The 22123-nt window shown below is 39.5% G+C and overlaps 1 protein-coding gene across 12 annotated transcripts in view; it reads right to left on the bottom strand.

The window, feature by feature from the left end:
* The window catches only part of CCDC178 (coiled-coil domain containing 178), a 148515-nt gene that overhangs the window by 2244 nt on the left and 124148 nt on the right, over positions 1-22123 (bottom strand). For all 12 annotated transcript variants that reach the window (XM_087707114.1, XM_087707112.1, XM_087707113.1 and 9 more), the window contains one exon: positions 7736-7870. In XM_087707114.1, the coding sequence (XP_087563240.1) occupies positions 7736-7870 (135 nt within the window). The remainder of the gene's footprint in view (positions 1-7735; positions 7871-22123) is intronic.

The raw sequence follows: 22123 nt of genomic DNA, 5'->3' as shown, positions 1-22123 counted from the left end.
TTTTGTGTGGGCAACTATGTGCAGTTTTACTGGTACTGTTGGTAATAATTTCAGACTGCAAAGCTGCTTGCCAGCTTGTTCTCACATTACTCCTACAGTAGAGGAGGATGGAATGGAATGAATGCTGTAAATTCAGGAAATAGAATATGTTGACCATTGTAGACCAGACTGAATTCCACCCATTTAAAGTGCAGAAAATTGCATTAAAAAATAAAGTATGCTGAATAACATTATTTTATCTATGTATATATACAATAGAACTGCGTTTGAAATAAACGGTGGTTTAGAAATCAATTTGGATGACAAACATAGGTAGCCTAATGGCACATCAAGTATGTTTCCCTATGCAAGCCTTCTCACCAACTGACTGGAAAGCCAAACAACATCGGTATGACATTAGCAAATTTCTCCTTGCCTTGCCTAACTTGAATTAATGTCAATAAACACAAAGAAATAAGTAGCACCAGCCTAAAATACAGTATCACAAGTATATGTTTAGATCCCTGAAAAATTGTCCTGTTTTCTTAGGATGAAGAATCTAAATACCATAGAAAATATTTTTAAAAGTGGAGAAAAGTAATAGTTATTGTGATAAATTTCAAATTAAGTCTTTAAACTTAATATTGCTCAGAAATACTGCTCAGAAATAGAAGAAAATTTGCTTGTGTTTAGACTTTTTGTATGAGAAATGTACTGTATGAGTAAATACTGATTTATTTAACAGTACGTTAGATTCTGAGGCACTCAGTCTTTGGTATCAGCTAAGCCAGCCATCTCATTACTTCCTACACCAGTGATGGGCAACCTTTTTGGCGTGGTGTGTCAAAAATCGGCAAAAAATCGAGCATAACTCGCGTTGTGTGTCACTTCGACAAAAACATAATTTTGCGCAATTTATAGTTTAAACTACAAAAATATATAATTGCAATATAATTGTATTTAATAAACCCAAAAAAATTATTTAACATACCTGCTTAGTAACTTCTTTGTTCATCAGTCACTTTTTTCAATGCCATTGTAACTCTGGTCACTAAATGTTTTCCCCCTTCCTCGAGACTCCTCACTTCTTCCTTCATTCCCCTTGCTTATCTACCTTCACCTTATCTGTCTTCTGCTCTTTCCCTCTCTTCCTTCCTTTCTCCTTCCATCCTCTCTTCTTTCCTCACTCACTCCCTTCCTCCTTTTCTCTTCCTTCCTCCTTCCATTCTTTCAGCTTCATTTCTTTTGCCTATCTACCTTCTCTGTCTTTCTGCTCTTTCCATTTCTCTCTTCCTCTTCGCTTCTGTTCCTTCCTCCTTCCCTCCTTCCCTATTTCTTCCTTCTTCCTTCCTTCTGCCTATCTACCTTCACCTTCTCTGTCTTTCTGCTCTTTCCCTGTCTCCCCCTTTCCTCCCTCCCTCCCTTCTTTCCTTTCTAGTTCCATCTTTTCTTCTTTCCTCTCTCCCTCCCTTTTTCTTTTTTCCTTCCTTCCTCTTTCCTCTTGCCTATCAACTTCATCCTCTTTGTCTTTCTGCTCTTTCCCTCTCTTCCCCTTTTCTTCCTACCTCCTTCCCTCTTTTCTCCCTCCCTTCTTCTTTTTCTTCTTTTTTTCTTCCATCTTCCTCCTTCTCCTCCCATTCATTCTCCTTCCATCCATCTTTTCTCCTTCCATCTTCTCCCCCCTCCCTTCTTCTTTTCCTTCCCCCCTCCCTCCTTCCTTCCTCTCCTTCCCTTTCTCGCACACAGGAAGGGGAGGGGAGGCTTTCTAGCCGCTTTCACAGCATAATTTCTTTATCTAACTTTTAAAAAACAGTGTGCAAATCAAACTTGAGATTTTCGTAACCTGCGAAGCACCAAGTTATTATCTTCTGTTGTTACAAATTCGCAGCTACTCCATTCTTTCCGATAGGGAACTGCATTTCCCAAGATGCCTCAGGTCCTCAAAGCGCTGAACGCGGTTTTGCAATTGACTCCAGCGAGGCCCGGTAGCCACCGGCTGGCGGACATCAGCAACGACTGTAACGACCGTGCGGGCGAGGTGCGGAGGAAGAACGGAAGGTCCCTCCCGCCCGCGACGATGGCTCCAGCCATGGACGAGCAGGCTGGCCCCGGCGTCTTCTTCAACAACAACAACAACGCGCTGCTCTTGCCGCCACCTCCGGGTGGGAAGCAACCACGCCTTGCAGACTCGCTTCCCACTGCAGCACAGGGGCCGCACAGGCGTGGTTGCTTCCCATCCGGAGGTGGCGGCAAGAGCAGTGCATTGTTGTTGTTGGGGCCAGCCTGCTCGTCCATGGCTGGAGCCGTCGTCGCGGGCGGGAGGGACCTTCCGTTCTTCCTCCGCACCTCGCCCGAGCAGTCGTTACAATCGCTGCCGACGTCCACCACCGCCGCTTCTAATTAATATAATTCTCCCTCTCTTTTTCACTCTCTCTCAAGCACACAAACGCAAATGCATAGGGCAGCCCACCTCACACACAGGTAACTCCGGGCAGCTTACAACATTATGATGCACGTCTCCCCATAGGAGAGGAGATGGGGAAGCCGGGGGCCCGGAGATCACCTGGGGGATGCCGAGGATGCCTTACCAATCGAAAGCCGGTGTACCTCGTCATAATGGGGGATGGATTTCTTGCCAGGAAATGCGAGGGTTGGAGAATGGCGGAGGCTCGGGTTTGTTTTTTTCCCCGGGAATAAAAGTGAACATAAGACTTCTAAATCCCCAGCAAGAAAAGAAATGCAACTGTAGTGGTCTCTCCCCCACTTCCTCTAAAGAACAAATGTTATCCTGCCGCAGAAGCTAAGAAATTTCAGATTTCGCCCTTCTGCAACAGCCTCCCTCGGGATCCCGCTCCTCCGCTACAGATGCATCGCGTCCCAACAGCGGAACGTTTGGTCACCTTAGGGATGAATCCTGTGCGTGTCACCCCAAATGGCTACGCGTGTCAGCACTGACACGCGTGTCATAGGTTCGCCATCACTGTCCTACACTATCCAGATAGGTTTAACACATGCAGACTGACTTCAGTATGGATTGTTACATGGAAAAACAGCTGTAGAGAAATCAGTCCTAATTCCTCAAAGATATAGGACTTCATTGTTTTACAGCCAAGCTGTCATCTTATAGGTGATCATTTGAAAGTGCTTCTTCCTGCCTCTGGAGGAGTGTGATAAACCAAGTTACCTATTCATACACACAAACAAATGCAAAGGCATTTGTCATTTTGAGTAACATGAGATGATTCCACATACATCTTTTGTCCTTTAGTATAGATTTCTTGAAATATTTTATCCAGCTAAATGTCTGTGGTCCCAAACTCCTAATTTAAAAATGTTGATAAATGAAGTATCTCTTTAGCTAATAAATGAAGTATCTCTTTAGTTATCCTTTGTCAGCAACATTCATTTTAATGGAAAGTGAGTTTACAGGGTTACATGATTGAACTACTGAGCCAAGTCAGTGTTGGCAAATGATGGGCTAAATTATTGATGTTACACACTAATGAATTCTGATGAGAAATAAAACACAGACATTACGTTTCAAGTGGTTCATAATTATTTTTGTACTTTAAAAGCAATTTTATTCTTTTGCCAAATCATACTAGTCTGTAATACAAAAACACTGCTGGTGATTATAACTAGAATTAGTGAATTTGCGGCAAAAATGTTTCTCTACATTGCCCCATGGATACTTTACTCATATGAGGCTTTTCATTTCCTTCTCATTTCTGGGAAAAGATAATTAAATTAAATGATGAAATTTTAAAACCTTTAAATAAGACAATCTTCTTTTCAGCCATGATTAAGAGCTCAGTAGGTATGTTTATAATCAATGATACAGCAGCATGGATAATGGAGTTGTGTTAAATGACCATAATTAAATCAGGAAGTAACAAAAACAAGGAAGCTTCTTAAAGTTCTGACCCAGCATGATGTATTTTAAGAAAGGAGGCTCAGAATTAAATATAAGATGGGTTAGCATTAATCAGACAAAATGGACTAATGTTTGCACACAGTTTTAACATCTTTCAAAATGCTTAATAATGGTATAAAATAAATTGCTCATTCAGCATTGTTTCAAAGGTAAATTGTATAGTCATGAAAACATGTCCTAAATCATCAGTAGTATTACAGTATTGGTGGTAATGCACAGCATGTTTTTAAAAAGATGTTGTGTATCATAAGCCCTGAGCCTTCATGCCACTAAACACATCATTTTCAACATCTGTCAGAGAGGTTTTATACAAATCTCTGGCATAACGGCAAACTCTAAGTGTGATGTGGTCTATTCAGAAGTGGTTATCTTTGTAAATAAATAAATAAAGTTTATCACATTGAGAATGAAGTGCATACCTCTGCAATTCATATTTGTGCTTGCCCTCCTTCTCCTTTCATGCGTTGTATTTCAGCAAATACATTTGTCAGCATTTATTAAACCAAGATTTCCTATTATGTTCAAACAATGGAAGTATAGTGTAAGAGCTCTCTTTAAACTGTAGTATTACATCACAGATAGTCACTCTAGTTTGGATGAAGCCTTGAATGATTAGACTGTTATATTTTTATTCTATGTATATGTATACGTATATGTATATAATCCAATGAGACCAACAAACCTAATAGTACTGGCTCTGATTTTTTTTCTATTAAAACAATTCTGTGAGGTGGATTGGTGATTTTTATGTCATTATTAAACATGAGAGTGACTGATCCAAGATCACTTAGTTGGCTTTCATGCTTAAGACAGGTCTAGAACTCACAGTATCTTGATTTCCAGCACCTTAACCACAACACCAAATTAACTTATTAGAACTAGGCAGAAATCTCTGCTCATTCAGTAATATTTGGCAGATTGGGGCTACTTTGTGATCTGATGATTATGCAAGGTGATTAAATGGAATGACCTGATGATTAAATCTTATGGGACTCAGGAAACATGTTTTCCTCATTATAGCACTTAACCTTTGGAATGACCTCCCCCAGGGAACTGTATGGCCCCCATCTTAATTACTTTCAGAAAAATCACAAAAAAAAAAGGTTGTTCATCCAGAAAGTAGTTGTGTAGTCCTTATAAGATTATTTGTTTAATCTACCTATCCTCTGTCCTGGCTCCTGATTTCTTGTTCCTGGCGGTTGCCAAGAAGTAAGGCAGCCTAAATTCTGAAGATAATTAATTAAATAATTTAATTGAGTCTAGTATAACTTTATTGTTTGAAACTTACATTACTACTATTATAAATCAAATTCACTTTTAACTTGTTTAAAAGTTACAATATATAACTTTAATTTGGGGGGAAATATCTACTTTTCCACTGTTATTTCCAATAACGGAGAATATTTGTAGGTCAGGGTTGAAATGAGGGGTCCTTGGTGCTCTCTGAGCTTGGAGCAACTGGAGTGATGTAACCTAGCTTCGGTATTGAAATATCTGCAAGGAAACAACCAAGCTCAGAGTAGGCACTAAGGATCCCTCCCCCCCAGTTATTTTTATTCATGCTTGGATATCTATATGTAGGTTTATTTCAAGATGAAACAAAAGTTGATATAATCTTTTTGAGGCATTCCAAATTCCCACTTCAGAAACTTGAAGAATTGCTTTGCATAGATGATACATCTGAGACTCTTTTGAACTGAAATGATTGAACTATTAGTTTTCTGGCATGCTGGGTTCATACTAATCTAAACAGAACTAGTAGAAGTGGATGTGGGCCATTTGAAGAATAAAAGGATTCAGACTCTCAAGAATTCAGAATTCAGACTCTCAATAGAAAGAAATACAAAATAGACTATGATATTAACAAAGCCATGATCTAGGGAAACAGCCAGCTATTTAAGCTAAGATCAAGCTATGTATAACCTGATAAAGAGTAGCAATGCTAAGAAAGCTGGCATGCAAGTCAATTATATATAAAAATATAAAAACAACCCAGTTGAAGGAAGCCAGAACAAGGAAGAGCTAGGAATGGTGATTTTTCAGGAAAGACACTCTAGGACAGCAGCCCCCAACTTTTTGGGCATCAGGAACCGATTCCTTGGAGAGAGGTTTTTCCGTAGACTGTAGGGGGGCATGGTTTTGTATGCTGCCTGCATCCAGAGGATGGGGCTTCACTTGTTTGTACTGCTCAGTTTCTGGCATGCGGCGGACTGATGCTGATCCACAGACTGGAGACTGGGGACCCCTGCCCTAACATATTAACTTACCTAGTTTAGTCAAGTAATATAAATATTTCAGAAAATATTGGAAAGAAGACTGGAATTTTATGAAGCAGACAAATTATCTCAACACTTTTCAATCTTGCTTCTAGTCTTTGTTTTGCAGCCAAATCAGCCATGGCTACTCTGATAGGTAACTTCTTGTAGGAGAGAGATGGGAGGACTCAAATCAGACAAGATCAAATATTTATTACAATATATACAATATAAGGGGAATGTTACTATCGATTCTGCTTGATTTCTCAGCAGAAATTTATTTGATTAACCAGGGAAAAAACATGTTTTTGAATTGGAATTTGCTAACACATTTGTCTATTCCAGTGGTCCTCAACTAAGCAATTCAGTAGCAGTCATCACAGTCATTAGCAATAACTTATTTAGTGAACTTGGTTTTACATTCCTGAGGAGGATATGGATGAGACTGGAGAATTCCCTGTGTTAATTAATACAACATATAGATTTCCAGTCAGTTATATGTTATACCTGGATATGAATGTACAAGCTATCCTGGGTAAAGGGCCAACTTTTGCTTACTCATTCTGGTGTAATCTTATTAAAAGTTATTTTTCAAATGGTTTTCCCTTTTAAGGGAAATGAATAGGGTGGTTGTTGAGAACTAAACATTGGTTTTAATGGAAAATGTATCTGAAGGAAAGAACATCTTTCTTCTACTTTGTATAAGAGGAAGAAATTAAAAACTAGATATGATTGACAGTCATTCAGTATGAAATATGCTAGTCTGTGTTTGAATGTTAAGTATCATATTGGTTTAGAGTGGCATATGGTATAGAGGACATTGCCATTTTTAATTCCTGTTTCCATTTTACCCCAGAAATTTCTCCAGTCCCATTAAAATCTCAAAGACAGGTATGTAGTCTTAAAGAAATGTTGCTATTTTCTGAAATAAAGACATCTCTATAAATATATATAAATCATCTAAAGAAGTCCTTCACTTATGGCAATGAGTATGTTCCTGAAGGTTCAGTATGGCATATCAGATGATCTGAGAAGGCTTTTAAGGTAAACCTAAATCTTTGGGAGATTTCACTTACCTTCCCACTTGATGATGATTTACATAGTCCTAAAAATGCCTGGAAAATCCATGAAAAAATTACTCCAAAGCCAGACAAGCATGATTAATCTTAGCTATAGTAAGCGGGAGTACAGCTGTAAGTAAATGCTATTTGTTATCTATCTTTACATAAATAGGTAACCTATCTGGCACAAAATAAAAGTAAAAAAAACCTCAAATAGTTATTTCCTACAGCAATAATACACAAAGCTGGATTTATCACATTCTTAAATATTTTGGCAACCAGTATAAGTTTTAAATTGCAAGATCCCTTTAAAAAAAATAATACTGTATATCCAGGAATCATGTGTTTCCTATTGAATTCATTCTTCATGCAATTCAAGTTTATTGAAGAAGTTAAAAATTTACAAAACTCAGATGGGATATGGTTTTAATGCTTCATCACACTACTCATCATTTGCTTTTCAATCTAGATCAAAATGATCTTTTCTCCTTTCTTCACACACCTACCTTCACAGCTAATATTTTCTGAACAGACTCATGAGAGGCTCCCTGCAACTTCCCGAGTTTGGCTTGGTTATAGAGGGCTTGCAATTTGAAGTATTCCACCACTAGCCTGTGCAGCTTCTTTTGCAGCTGAGAGAGCTAAAAGAGGAAAGGGGAAAAATAAGTCAGAGTGGGAGAGGAAATTAATGGTAGTGTTCAAGAAGAATGATGGAGGGAAATATAGAAAGCAGTCAATAGCCCATTCTGCACTATACGGACCTGACAGGAATTTCACAGCCTCTTGATTTTTCAGCCCACTCATGTGCATTCATCAGAAACCAGTCACATCTGGCTGCCAGGATGGGGGGTTAATTTTCTCTAAATGCCTCAGCAGTTTTGTTCTAGCTGAGGCAAACTCTGTGACTGCAAAGCTGATGAGTAAAATATTTCTACTTCACCCAGTTTAACTCAAAACCGATAGCCTCGGGACATATTGAACCTTTCTTTAAAAAATAATCTTTTGAAGCATTTTGAATGGCACATCAGGTCAGGCCAAAGTTTAAAATGCAAGTTTAAGACTTTGATGGACACTGTGGCTCATTTTTCCTTGTAAAGCTTATCATAGCTTGGCAATGTGTGCTTCAGAGCATGACAAAACTAAAGAGAATTAACTTCACCATCAGCAGCTGAGGGAGAACAATAACAGGAAAGAAATTTCCAGACAGAACTCCCTATTAATCTACCTAGCTATAACCATGTGACAAGAAAGCATCTAGCTGCACTAAATTGCAGTTAAGGCAGCAGCTGAAAGTGACACTACCTTATCTATATCTATCTGTCTAGATGTATACACATGCACACACAAGCTCAAACATTTAAATTTAAGAAGGACAGGTATGGTTTTCACCTCTTGTAAGTATTTCATTGAAAAATAATGCTAAATGCAGCAGAAATTTGACAGCTGCTTTAGGGATATTATTCACATTGCATTTATTTCAACTGATTTGCAACAGAATAAATAAACATATATTTGGAATAATAACTATCTTATCTAATTTATCTATCCATCCATCCATTCATCTATCCACCCATCCATCCATCTACGCCTCTGATAGGCCCAGAGTGTCTTGGGTATTTAGATCTGTCTGCCTGCCCCCAGTCATCAAACCAATAGTCTCCTACTTCATTTGACACATCTCTTTTGAAATGGTGGAAACTTGCAAAGCAATTTAACTATATGGCACAATGATCTCTCCAGAGAAGTACCATTGAAGATGTCCAAATTCCTTGGTATGTCTTAAAGACTTGCTTGAATCCTGACAATATTTTTAGGAGATAAAAATACTGGTAAACTGGAAAATAGTAAATGATAACCCTTATGCTGCATAGTTGGTTTTTAATGACTTTTGCTACTTAGCTATGCTACAGCTGTATTGGAAAATCTCAGTCACCATCATCAGTGAATGACCTTTCTAAGCTTGCTTGTGAACCAGATTAAAACAATAGTATAATACTACTTTGGAAGTCTTCCAATTCATTGAGGTCAAAACCAGAAAGGAATGCATGAATAAAAATACTTTAATTACATAAAGTAACATTACTTGGCTGCCCATATTTATTTCCTTGTCTAAATCTGCTTTCAAATTGTATTTGTTACAATGAGAATAGAAAATAGGTAAAACTCACAGAATAACAGAGAAGCTTATAAAAATTAATGGCCTTTCACATCTAAACATGCAATATCTTTGGCTCTTATACAAAACACTGTCAGGAAAACAGGCATACTGAATTATGATAATGTACAAGTAAATTGTGTTTCATAGTGTTTGGATTTGGATTTGGATTTATTTGATTTGTAAGCCGCCCTATTCCCCGAAGGGACTCAGGGCGGCTGAACAAAAGCCAAGGGAAGGGGAACAAATACAGAAAAGTAAGACAAAAACAGGACAACGATACAAACGATTTAAAAACACAGCAAGCACAGCAAATTTGAGTAGGGGGGGGGGGGGAAACTCAACCCCAGGCTTGCTGGGACAGCCAGGTCTTAACGGCTGTCCGGAAGGCCTGAAGGGTGGCGAGGGTCCGAATCTCCACGGGGAGCTCGTTCCAAAGGGCCGGAGCAGCCACAGAGAAGGCCCTCCTCCGGGTGGTCGACAGCCGGCACTGGCCGGCAGATGGAATTCGGATGTTCCATGTACTTCACATACCTTATGTCAATAATCAATATTTTTGCATAATTTGTTTTTTATATCAAGTAAACAATGTTATAAAAGTTAAAAGTTGTGAAAAATAGAAATAGATATCTTATTGATTATCTAATTGTGACATGTCAAACATTACCATACCAGGTTTTGTGTAACTGTCACACTAGGAATTGAATCAAACACGGTTACAATTTCCACACTGTAAAGCTTAGATAATTAGTACCACTTGCTTTCAAGGGCTAGAATCCAAAACATGTTAACATGTGAAGGGATAAATGTACTTCTAGTGGAATCAGATGCAAGGAAGAGATATTAGGAGTTTAGTCCAATAGGTTTGGAGAACATCAGAAAAAAATAAGTGCCACTTTTGAACCTTTGAAAATTTTTAAAAGCTATTTCTGAGATATAAAGGATTATATTTTCAGAGTAACAGTAGAAATTTTACTACAAACTCTTGATTACCCAAGTGTGTCTAATTCTAGTCAAACTGCCATAAGGGAAAAAATGAGGGAAGATAAAGTCCTACAAAGAGCTCTTGAACTGAAAAAAAAAAAAGAAAACAAGGTGAAGAAAAGAAGATACAATACAAAATACAAAACATAGCTGAATAGACAGAAAATGAAATACCTAGAATTATGGAAGTTAAAGACTTCTGCCTCACTGTTTACTTTCAGTTTGATGGATAGATAGAGAAAAATATAAGAGAAATCCCAATGGAATCACCCAACTCAAGATTCATAGCAGAAACAGGCATGCATTGTTTGTGAATAATACCCCACATAATGCAAAAGAAGATCCTTTTTGTGGACAATAGTTTTGACATACTCAAAAAGGGGTAAATAAAAAACACACATAAAACTGGCAATTGCGTACTTTAAAAAGTATCAAATTCACAAAAGAAGAAGAGAACAATAACAGGCTATCCTTCCTAGATATTTTCATCAGCAGAGAGAGCAGTGAAAAACTTCTGACTTGGGTATATTAAAAAAAACATCACAACAACACATACAAAACAATGCTACAATAACAGAGTGACAATTCTATTGCCTACAAAGAAACAATCAGCTCTACAAACAGTATTCAAATGAGCAAAACCACATTGCAGCAGCCCAGAGCTCTGTAGAGAGAAAATAGATTATCTTTGCAGCATCCTTTAGTGCAGTGGTTCCCAAAGTGGGCGGTACTGCCCCCTGGGGGGCGATGGGACTTAGGGGGGCGCTAAGAGGCAAGGGGTGTGGCAGGGGGCGCTAAGAGGCAAGGGGGCAGCAGGGGGGCGCTAAGAGGCAAGGGAGGTGGCAGAGAAGTGCTGGAGGTGTTCTGCTGTACTGTACTCCCAACTCACCTAGCTTAGCACGCAGGCGCAGAAGGGAATGCAATGGGACCGAAAGCAAGAGTCCTTCCCTGCGCGGCTTGTGTGGAGGTGGCGGCTCACTCTCGCCTCACCAGGAACCGGTGACGCTGCTCCTTTGGGAAGGCTTGGGTCTCGCATGCGCCTTCAATGGGTGGAAGGGCTGGGTTCTTCTTTGTCGCGTGAAACTGGTGGTTAAAACTGCTCCTCCAGCTGCCGGGGGGGCGGCCGTGAATCCCTAAACATAGTGATGGAGTTGTCTTCCCTGCTTCTCGCTGGCTTTGCCACCTTCCTTCTCTGTTATTTAACGAATGGGCGTGTGGGTGAACAGCTTCACAAGAGCCAAAGTTCCTATCCCACCTGACATGAGCCCATGGAGATCCTCGGCCGCTCTGTCATGCTGTGTAGAAACTGAGCTGCTGCCTCCATAAAAAATTGCAGGGGAAGCTGAAATTTTGGAATGTGATTCTAAGAGGAAGAGTGTCTACTCCACTTGAGCTACTTTCTTATGTAAATAAGGATTGAACAGCGTACAAAAGAGGTTGTGGATTGTAATCCTTTCATGCTGGGGCAGGGAGTGATTTTGCAGCTACTTCATAGATGCACATTTTTTTCTATAGTATTAATATTGTTAATAGGATTCTGCCAGCCTCTGTTTTGCTGCTTGCTTTTTGACTGCCATGACGCCCAATGGCTAAGGTTCTTTCTTTAAGTGTAAAATATTGGGGAGAACCCAAAGAGCTAGTCCTATTTCTTATTCAAGTGTGGAATTATATGCAGATCTATGGCGATGAACTGGGTTCTGATGAAGCTAAGGTAAGAATTATATTGATGGCTTTGGAGAAAAAAGCAGCAGATTGGATGGTGGAGTTGCACAATGCCGACTCCCTACTTTTGAGAGACTTTAATGGGTTTAATGACCCCCTCACAGAGCGAAGAGCCAGAATTAAATTTACAACTCTCACGCAGGGGAAACGGCCAGTAGCTGATTATGTACAAGAATTTCGGGAGCTGTCAGCTTATATGAGGGGGTGGTCTGAAGAAGCAGTGTTAGACCATTTCGCTGATGGTTTAAACAAAGAGATTTACCAGCATTGTGTGAACAGAAGACCTCCCCATAGATTGCAACCCTAGTATGAAGCAGCCACTGATGTGGAAATTGACCTAGCCAGGCTGAATTACAAAGGGGAAGGTGAGGGTGAAGAATCCCCCCCTGCCAAATCCCCCCAAGAGTTCCGAAAGTGGGGACGGGTGGATTTGCAAGCAAGCCCAAACCCTTCGTGTACTTCCACTGTGGGAAGGAGGGGTACCGTGCCGTGAATTGCTGGGTCAAGTTGAGCCAACATACCCCAGAAGAGAAGAAGCTGGAGAAACCTCCCAGCAGGAGGAAAGAACCTGCATTGAAAGGGGAGGATCCCTCTCCGCGTTTCAACCCTGTGGAAGGAGGACACGAAACCCCAGCTCCTCAGAAGGAAGTGACTCTGATGATGAAGAACGCTGGGTAAGTTCCTGTTCGGGACCCATGACTATTTCGGTTGAACTTAGAGTGCCCTCTTCTGGCGCGCGGGAGAAAATTCTAGCTTTTAGATTCCGGTTGTACACGCTGCATTATGAGCCCGGAAATAGTAGAGAAATTGGGATTGAAGCTAAAAACTTTAAAAATCCCAATTGCATTTTGCCAATTGGATGGCTCTATTGCGGGAGGGAGCCCTGCTCATTTTGTCACTGAACCTATTGAGATGTGGATGGGAACCCACCAGGAAACAGTAAGTTTTATTGTAGTTCCAGGGATGGACCGACCCCTTATATTGGGATTGCCTTGGCTGCGTAAGTGGAACCCACACATAAATTGGAGGAAAGGTTGGTTAGGCATCAGGTCTGCTACGCCCCCTGAAAGGGAGGAAGGGGTTCCAGAACTGAATAAGTCAGACCCCAACCTAGCAGCCAGAGGGCAGGAAAAAATTGAAGGGGAGGAAAAAATCCCAAAAGAATACTGGGACCTGAAAGATGTTTTCAGTGAAAAAGCTTCAGATAAGTTGCCCTCACACAGACCCACCGATTGCAGCATTGACATTCTACCTGGAGTAAAACTCAAATTTACTCAATGACCCCTAGGGAAATGGACGAATTGAGAAAATTCATTGACAAAATTTTTGAAAGGGATTTAATTGAACCAGCTAGACCTCGAGTGGCTGCTCCAGTCTTATTCAGAGAAAAGAAAGATGGCTCCTTTAGTCTCTGTGTGAATTTTAAAAACCTGAATGGGGTTTGTGTCCAAAATGTCTACCCCTTACCACTGATGAAGGACATGCTGGCCCAGCTGGGTAAAGGGAAAATTTTCACAAAATTAGATCTACGAGAGGCCTACTACTGGGTCAGGAGAGAGATGAGTGGAAAACTGCGTTTAATTGCCCTCTTGGTTGTTTCCAATTTTGAGTTATGCCGTTTGGACTGCAGGGGGTGCCAGCTGTTTTCATGCAATTGATTAATGAGGTTTTACATGATCACCTTTACAAAGGCATGATGGTCTATCTGGACGATATCCTTATTTACATGGAAACACGTGAAGAACACGTGAAGCTTGTTCGCACAGTACTCAAAAAGCTTCGTGCAGCAGAACTGTATGCTAAATTATCTAAATGAGAATTTCATCAGGAAAAGGTGGATTATCTGGGGTATCGCATCGCCCACGATGGGATAGAAATGGACCCAGCAAAGGTCAAAGCAGTCACCGAATGGGCGGCCCCCGCATGCGCAATTAACTGCAAAGTTTCTTAGGTTTTGCTAATTTCTATCGTCAATTTATTCCTTCTTTTGCCAAGATTGCCTTGCCAATTACAAACCACCTGAAATCAAAGGAGCGGGGGGAACCCAAATCGGGTAAGCCCTTAAACTGGACTATGGAATGCCAAGCTGCGTTCGAGAAATTAAAACGCCTGTTTGCAGCTGAACCAGTCCTGCAACACCCGGACATGGATTCACCTTTTGTGGTACAGGCAGATGCTAGTGATGTGGCAGTAGGGGCGGTGCTACTTCAGGCAAATGCACACGGGAAGTTGCAACCCTGCGCTTATACCTCTCGAAAGCTAACAGAGACTTGGAGATGATGGGCTATTTGGGAAAAGGAAGCTTTTGCTGTCAGGTGGGCCTTGATGACCTGGCGTCATTTTTTGGAGGGGGCAAAAAACCCTTTTGAGGTATGGACTGATCACAAGTATTTAGAGGCATTGAAAACCCCCCGGAAACTATCCCCTAAACAAATGAGATGGGCACAACATTTCAATAGATTCAATTTCACTTTGAAATATATCTCAGGAGGGAAAATTTTTATGGCTGATGCTTTGTCCGGACTTCCTCAATACAACAGTTCAAAGCTTAGTGTTGTCCAACCTGTCATGCCAACGAGAAGCCTCGCCACTCCGGTTGTCACCAGAAGCCAAATCACTTCCAATTTGGAAGTCACACAGGACCTGGTTGCAAAGCTCAAGGAAGCTCTTGAAATTGATGAGTGGTTTCGCCAACATACGGATGAATGCACCGTGAAGGATGGCCTGGCTTGGATTGGAGCTAAATTGTATGTTCCCGCAACTATTAGAGCCATGGTCCTTCAACGTGCTCACGACTCACGTATGGCTGGACATTTTGGTTTTGTGAAAACCCTGCATCTCATCAAGAGGCAATTTTGGTGGCCCTAGTTGAAAAAAGACATTGAGTCTTATGTTGCTAGTTGCCCCACTTGTGCTGCGGCAAAACGACCACCAGGAAAGCCTCAGGGATTGCTCCAAGCAGTGGCCCGTCCTGAGGCACCATGGAAGGAGATCTCTATGGATTTCATTGTTGAGTTACCAGAAAGTCAAGGAAATACGGTAATTTGGGTGGTTACCGACTTGTTCTCCAAACAGGTTCATTTTGTTCCTTGTTCCAAAATCCCTTCCGCTAAATCCCTGGCTAAGTTGTTCATCACACATATCTATCATCTACGTGGGGTACCTGACCGCATCACCTCAGATAGGGGGGGTCCAATTTACCTCCTTGTTTTGGAAAGAATTTCTGAAGTTGATAGGCTCCACCCAGGGCTTAAGCTCTGCCCACCACCCTCAAACTAATGGAGCTTGTGAGAGGACTAATTCTGTACTAGAACAGCATCTCCATTGTTTCATCAATTACCAACAGGATAATTGGGTGGAATTGTTGCCTTATGCTGAGGTGACACATAACAACTCAGTACACAGCAGCACGGGGTTTACGCCCTTCAAAGTGGTGTACGGACATGATTTTGTGCCTATCCCCGAAATATCTTGAGAAAAACCGCAAGTGCTGTCCCGTTCCGAATGGAGTGACCAGCTCCGAGAAATGTGGCCTTTAACTTACCAGGCGCTGGATGCGGCACATCAAGCACATAAGAAACATAGGATAAAAAGGATAAAAAAGGGCGAAGGCGAGGGAATATAAAGTTGGTGATTGTGCATATTTATCCACCAAATTTCTCTGAACTTCTCAAAAGTCAAAGAAATTAGGCCCAAAGTATGTTGGTCTGTTCCCTATTGTAAAGGTCATCAACCCTGTGTCCATACGTCTGGAACTGCCTAAGTATCTTAACCGTGTTTACCCGGTGTTTTATGTCAATCTCTTGAAACCAGAACGCGCTTCTCCATTGCGGGGTTCTTTGGCAGCTCCTGCTGTCCCACTCCTGATTGAGGGTGAACAGCATTTTGAGATTAAGGAAATTTTGGACTCTAGGAAACATAGAAACCGTGTTCAATACCTTGTGGCCTGGAAGCATTTCCCTCCATCTCCTGCTGAATGGGTCGATAAGTCCCATGTGCGGGCTCCTCGACTTCTCCATGAATTCTACTCTACCTACCCAGACAAGCCTTGACCTCGATTGATTTCTCTTGTCTTTCCCCACCCCTTTTTCTTCAATGTTATGTTGTTCGTTTGTTTGTCTGTCTGTGTTCTTCCCTTTCTGCAGGGATGATCGTCCTTTTTCTGGAGGAGGACCGGATGTCAGCCTCTGTTTTGCTGCTTGCTTTTCGGCTGCCATGGAACGGGAGGGCATGGTATTGGGTGAGGGAATTAATCTGTACTGGAGGACTGTTAATTGGGAGTTGTTCACACCATTCGTTTGCGCATGTGGAAGGAGGGGAGTTTCCCGCCAAGGCCAACTGTCCAGCATTCCAACCTGATGATGATGTTTGAAGATGTATCCCACCTGACAGCTGTAGAGATATACGATTGGACTATGGACTGGGGTACCAAGGAGAGGGGAATGAATCATGTATTGATATCTGTTGTGACGCAGCAGATGTCTGCTGTGAGTCTTTTCGGGATACAAGATTCATTATGCAGCTGGGGCTTGTTAGAGGCAGGTTTGGAGATAAAAGGACGGATGCTGCCACGCCCTAGTCGCAGGAGTCAACGTTCCTTCGTGCGTTCCTGGGTTCATACAACATTGCTTGATACACTTGGATAAGTGCTTTGGTATTTCATGCAACCCTGATTTGTGGAGACTTTGGAAGAAGTGCATTGCTTATAAAAGTTGTTTTGTATTCTGTTATCTGCTTGAAAGAGACTGTATTTCTGTTATTTTTGGGGCTCGAAGCCAGTTTGAACTGAGAACTGATAAAGAAAGTTCCTTTTACTGTCACTAAACTAATAGTTGTAACATAAGGACCACCTGTATTTCACAAATTGCTAGGGAAGATACAAACTTGCTCTCTTCCTGTCTACATTCCAAACTCTGCTATCTCTTTGCTCTCTGAAAAGCCTTTTTCCTCCTGCTGCAGACTACAAGTAGTCCTCAGATTACGACTATAATTGAGCCCCAAATTTCTTTTGTTAAGTGGATTTTGCCCTATTTTATTATCTTTCTTGCCACTTGTTAAATGAATCACTGCACTTGTTACTAACGTTGTTAAGTGAATCTGGCTTCTCCATTGACTTTGCCTTGTCAGAAGGTTGCAAAAGATGATCATATGACCTCGACCATGGGGATGCTACAATGGTCATAACTGTCAAAAGTGGTCATAAGTCACTTTTTCAATACCTTTTCAATGATGAAGTTTTTGATCGTTTGCTGCTTCATACAGAAGTTCGTTGGTTATCAAAAGGCAACTGTGTGAGATGCTTTTACAATCTTTTTGACACTGTTGTGGAGTTTTTTGAAAACAAGAATGCCTTGCTCAGTGGTGAACTCAAAGAGATCAGCCATGACATTGCTTATTTATCAGAACTATTTGCAAAGTTCAATGAAGTGAATTTGCAGTTGCAAGGACATTAGGTCAATTCTTACTAAGGTCAAATCTGTCATCTCTATGTTTATTTCAAAGTTAACTCTATTCAAGCGCAATATAGCCGTCGCGAGCTATACCAATTTCCGAGCTTCTCTGAGTTAGAAGAGAAAGGTGGGATACAAGATGATGATCTTCAAGTTTTTTGTGACCATGCTGCATAAAGATATGTCTGAGCGATATCAGGATCTTCTTTTGATGGAAATTCCAGATTGGGTGATAAATCCATTTTCAGATACTGAGGAAGATGTGGTAGTGGAGGAACAACTCATAAAGCTGCACAATGACATTGAGCTGAAGCCAAAGTTTAAGAAATCGTACCAAGAATTTTGGCTACAGAAAAAAAATTCTGATCGCTATCCTGCACTATGGACAATGGTTAAGAAGTTCCTTGTTGCATTTCCAACATCATATTTGGTGGAACGTGGCTTCAGTGTGGTCATCCAACTTCTCTCCAAGCAAAGAAATCAACTCCAGATTACTGAATGTGGCAATTTAAGACTCCTGCTAAGTGACTTAAAACCAGACATTGGGAAACTGGTATCACTTCCATCCATCACATTAAGAATTTACTGAACAGTGAAGTGGTTACTAAATTTTACTGAGTTTACTAAGTTACTAGTCACTAAGGTTCTTGATAAATGACTATCAGATTTTGAAAACCTGGTATCACTGGATCATGTTCAACAATTTTGTTGAATAAACATTAACTAAAAAGGTTTTAAAATTGGATTTTGAATAAATGTGCAGTTAATTGTTACAGTTTTGAATTTTACTGTTACTATCTTCCTTCCGTCGTGCAAACAGCCCAGTCACATGACCCCCCTCAGCCACGCCGACCAAGCCACGCCCACAGAAGCGGTAGAAAAAAATTGAATTCCACCACTGGGTGGGGGGCACTGAGGATCAATTTGTAGCACCAAGGGGGTGGTGGACTGAAAAAGTTTGGGAAACACTGCTTTAGTGCAATGGGTTAAGCACAGAACTTTTTAAAAAAACGTGTTTTTTTAATACAACCAGCTAGGGAACAACTATCAGAACTCATGAAAAGAATAATGATTTCATACATCATTAGAAATCATCAGCAGATTAAATGTAAGTACAGAGGAACAACAGATTTAACCAATCCTGAATTATTATTACACATTATTAATCAAATTTATATAGCCGTCCATCTCACTGAAAAGGACCCTAGGCAGCGCACAGCAGTCTGAATGCTTTGAAGAACAATTATAGGAAACAATGATCAAACATCATTAAATATCTTAAAATTTAAATGTTTTTATTTCAAGACTCAAGATTCATTAAAGAATGGAAGAAAGATTAAAAATATAATTTTGCTGAGTTTTTATAGTTTTGAAAGAAAAGGGAGCAAGAATCTTCCTTGTTATGTACCCATCATATGAAAGTTGTTAATCAGGTTCTTGTTGAAGGAGTTCTGAGTACACATTGACCACAGGATGCTTCCCACTTTGATTATTTAGAAAACAGCTTGACATCTCCCTCTTTCCATCCGATTCAATGCACAATCTGTATGCAAATCTTAATTCAAATACTTACATTTCTCATTTATTAAATTGGAAACCAGCAAAATGGCATATTTTGTATTTTTTTCAATTTGGCATATTCTAAGAATCAAGCTTCCCCCCTCCCCCCCAGTCTCCATGTTAGAGATTAAACTAGATAAAGAATATGGGAAAACAAGTTTGTAGATTGCTGTCTAGGTTTCTATGCATGCATGAATATCTGATTTACTATCAAATCAGTAACAGCTTTGGTTATTTGCTGAAATCTGTAGAAAAACTGAATGGAGTTCTGAAAACCTGAAAGAGGAAAATGCAATTGTGGGGGGGAAAAACCTGAAGATTTACGAATTGAATTTGTGATGCTGTGAATAACACAGGTCTAGGACAACTTGCGGGGGCCAACTTGCCATGGTCATCTCATCATGGACAACCTGTCGCAGCCAACTTGCCACAGCCAACTTGTCACAGTCAACTTGCCACAGCCAACTCGTCACAGCCAATTTGCCGTGGGACAACTTGCCATGGCCAAATCACCACAGAAAAACTCACTTCAGGACAAGAGTTACACTAATATAGAAGAAATGATAGAATAGAATATTTAAAGAAACAACAGCAGAACGGAGTCATTTCTCTTATCTTCCCCTAAGTATATTCATTCTTATTTTGGCTCATAGCTAGGAACTTTTTCAGGACTTGTGATTAAATTAAAAATGTTATTACGTAATAGCATGCTTAGCTTCATGGAATATTTGACAGCAATCAAATACTGTTAATAATAAACATACAATTGATATGATAGCTGCCAATATTATATGGATAACTAGCAGAAGTGTTAATCTGGAACATCTTTATTTTACTTTTTCCAATTCTTTGCCAATAAGAGTTTACTACTAATTAGTAAGTTATAGACCCAATCAAAATGTATTCTGTTTTTGAATCTTTAAAAAATATCTAATAAAATTGCTTCTGATTAATAGAAAATTCATTTTTATATGTTTAACTTTCCCAAATACATTTTTATATTTCTACTTTGCCATTTTCTAATGTAGGAAAATGACAATTTAAAAAACTGGTAAAATTATATCCTTGTTTAGCATGAAAACTCACAATGTTCAGAAAAAAATGAACTACTATCTCTAATTTAAATTTATTGTTTTATCATAGAGAATAAAATACAGAAAGGCAAATAAACAAAAATGAAGCAAAGCATACCTAGTTCCCTGGCTCAGCTGATAAAGGAGGAGAACCTTGTAGCTTAGTGGTTAACACATCTGCCTAAGATGTAATACAGCACAGGTTCTAATCCCAGTAAAGGTATGACTAGCTGATGAGAGCTAAATAGCTTGAAATAGATCTATACTAGTCTCCCTTTATTTATTTATCAGCACAAATACAACACAAATGTAACAAAGACAACAGTAAAAATATTGGTTTTCTGTCTGGATGGTCTCTTGTGACGAGCCGATAGACAGAGAATGGAAGCAGTAGACTTCCTCCCATATTTGAGCATACCAGGGGTTGTGACACTAAATACATACATACATACATACATACATACATACATACATACATACATACATACACATACTAATCTTCCAATCCCTCTGTTAACCATCTGTTATTATTTAACACGTGCTAAAAATGAACTATCTTATCACTAGTGTATGTTTATGAAAAGCTGTAAATTAAAAATTTACCTGAAGAGCAGCTACTCCATTTGCTCACAGTATCATAGTCCTTGCTTAAAGAAATTATTTCATAACCAATAGGTACAATTATGAAGTTGCCATGGGTTCAAAGGATTTACTTATATGTGCTGTAAGAAACATCAGTGCCGTTAAAGCTGTTCAGGCTAAGACTCAAAATATATAGAACTGAAAGTCATACAAAATGGTACAGGTATACCCACTGATGACCTATTTGTTAGTCTTGTAGACAGTTGGGTAACTTTTAAAAGATTTGTTGAATTATGACAAAAGGACATATTTTTTTAGTCCTAGCTCAAATGTTTATTTAAAAAAAGTTTGCATTATATGGCAATTTTACAAATGTTAATGGAAAATCAGGGGGAAATCTGGATCCTTTCTTTTATTTGGAAATGAAACCAAATGGAGAATGGAATGGATAATGAAATTTAATTGGTGACTAATGTAATTTCATTTACGTTCAATCCTCCAAAGAAAATTCACCAGATTCCATTTTCACGGTCAACTAATTAGTCTGCATTGAAGAGCAATCATCTATTTAATCAATTCATATTGTTAGGTACAAGAACATCCAAAATCAAAATGATAAACATCTCAAAGTTAAAAAAAATTAATGCACTGTGATAACTAATTTAGGGATGTGTACCATTACAAAATCAAAATGTGTTAGAAATGAAGAAGGATGCTGAAAATCAATAAGATACTGTAGTAATTAGCTGAACAAACATGATATTCAGCATTATTAAAATCATGTCAAAGCTGAAGAAATGCCTTCTATTACAATTGTAATACAAGTGTATAAACAATTAAGGTTAAATTTAGCTAGAGCTTATATGGCAACAAATATGTAATACATTCATAAAACTTAATTCAGATACTTGAGCCTCAAAGCATTTCTTTTTAGTTTTGTAAAAAAAGCCACCTCTCTTTAAGTTACTGAAAACCACATGAACAATTTGAAGCCTGCATATTTCTTTCCATTTCCCCACATTTTTGGGGCTATCAAAGCAAAAAATTGGGGGCATAATACTGAAAATAATGAGAATTAGAATGGTTTCCCACTGATTTTGTGGGAGAAACAATTGAATATGAATTTCAAACTGCAGTAAGGCAACAATCCCATAACAATTAATAGATTTCCCTAACATACCAAACAGAGGGGAAAATGGAACAAAGTTTCATTTCTTTGATAACATCTTATTGTTGTTGCCTTGTGCTCTTTAGTTCTTGGTGCTGGAAAAATATCAATAACATTAGTGCATATCCCAGAACCAAGATTTATTGTAGACCAAATCTATTTAAGTAATGTGAGATATCTACTCAACTCTTAACAGTGAG

Source organism: Thamnophis sirtalis, unplaced genomic scaffold, assembly GCF_051295495.1.
Source record: "Thamnophis sirtalis isolate CommonGarterSnake01/CBP01778 unplaced genomic scaffold, rThaSir2_p1.2 scaffold_2, whole genome shotgun sequence".
Taxonomy (NCBI): domain Eukaryota; kingdom Metazoa; phylum Chordata; class Lepidosauria; order Squamata; family Natricidae; genus Thamnophis; species Thamnophis sirtalis.
The sequence above is the reverse complement of the archived record's forward strand: the minus strand, read 5'-3'. Positions and strand labels throughout refer to the sequence as shown.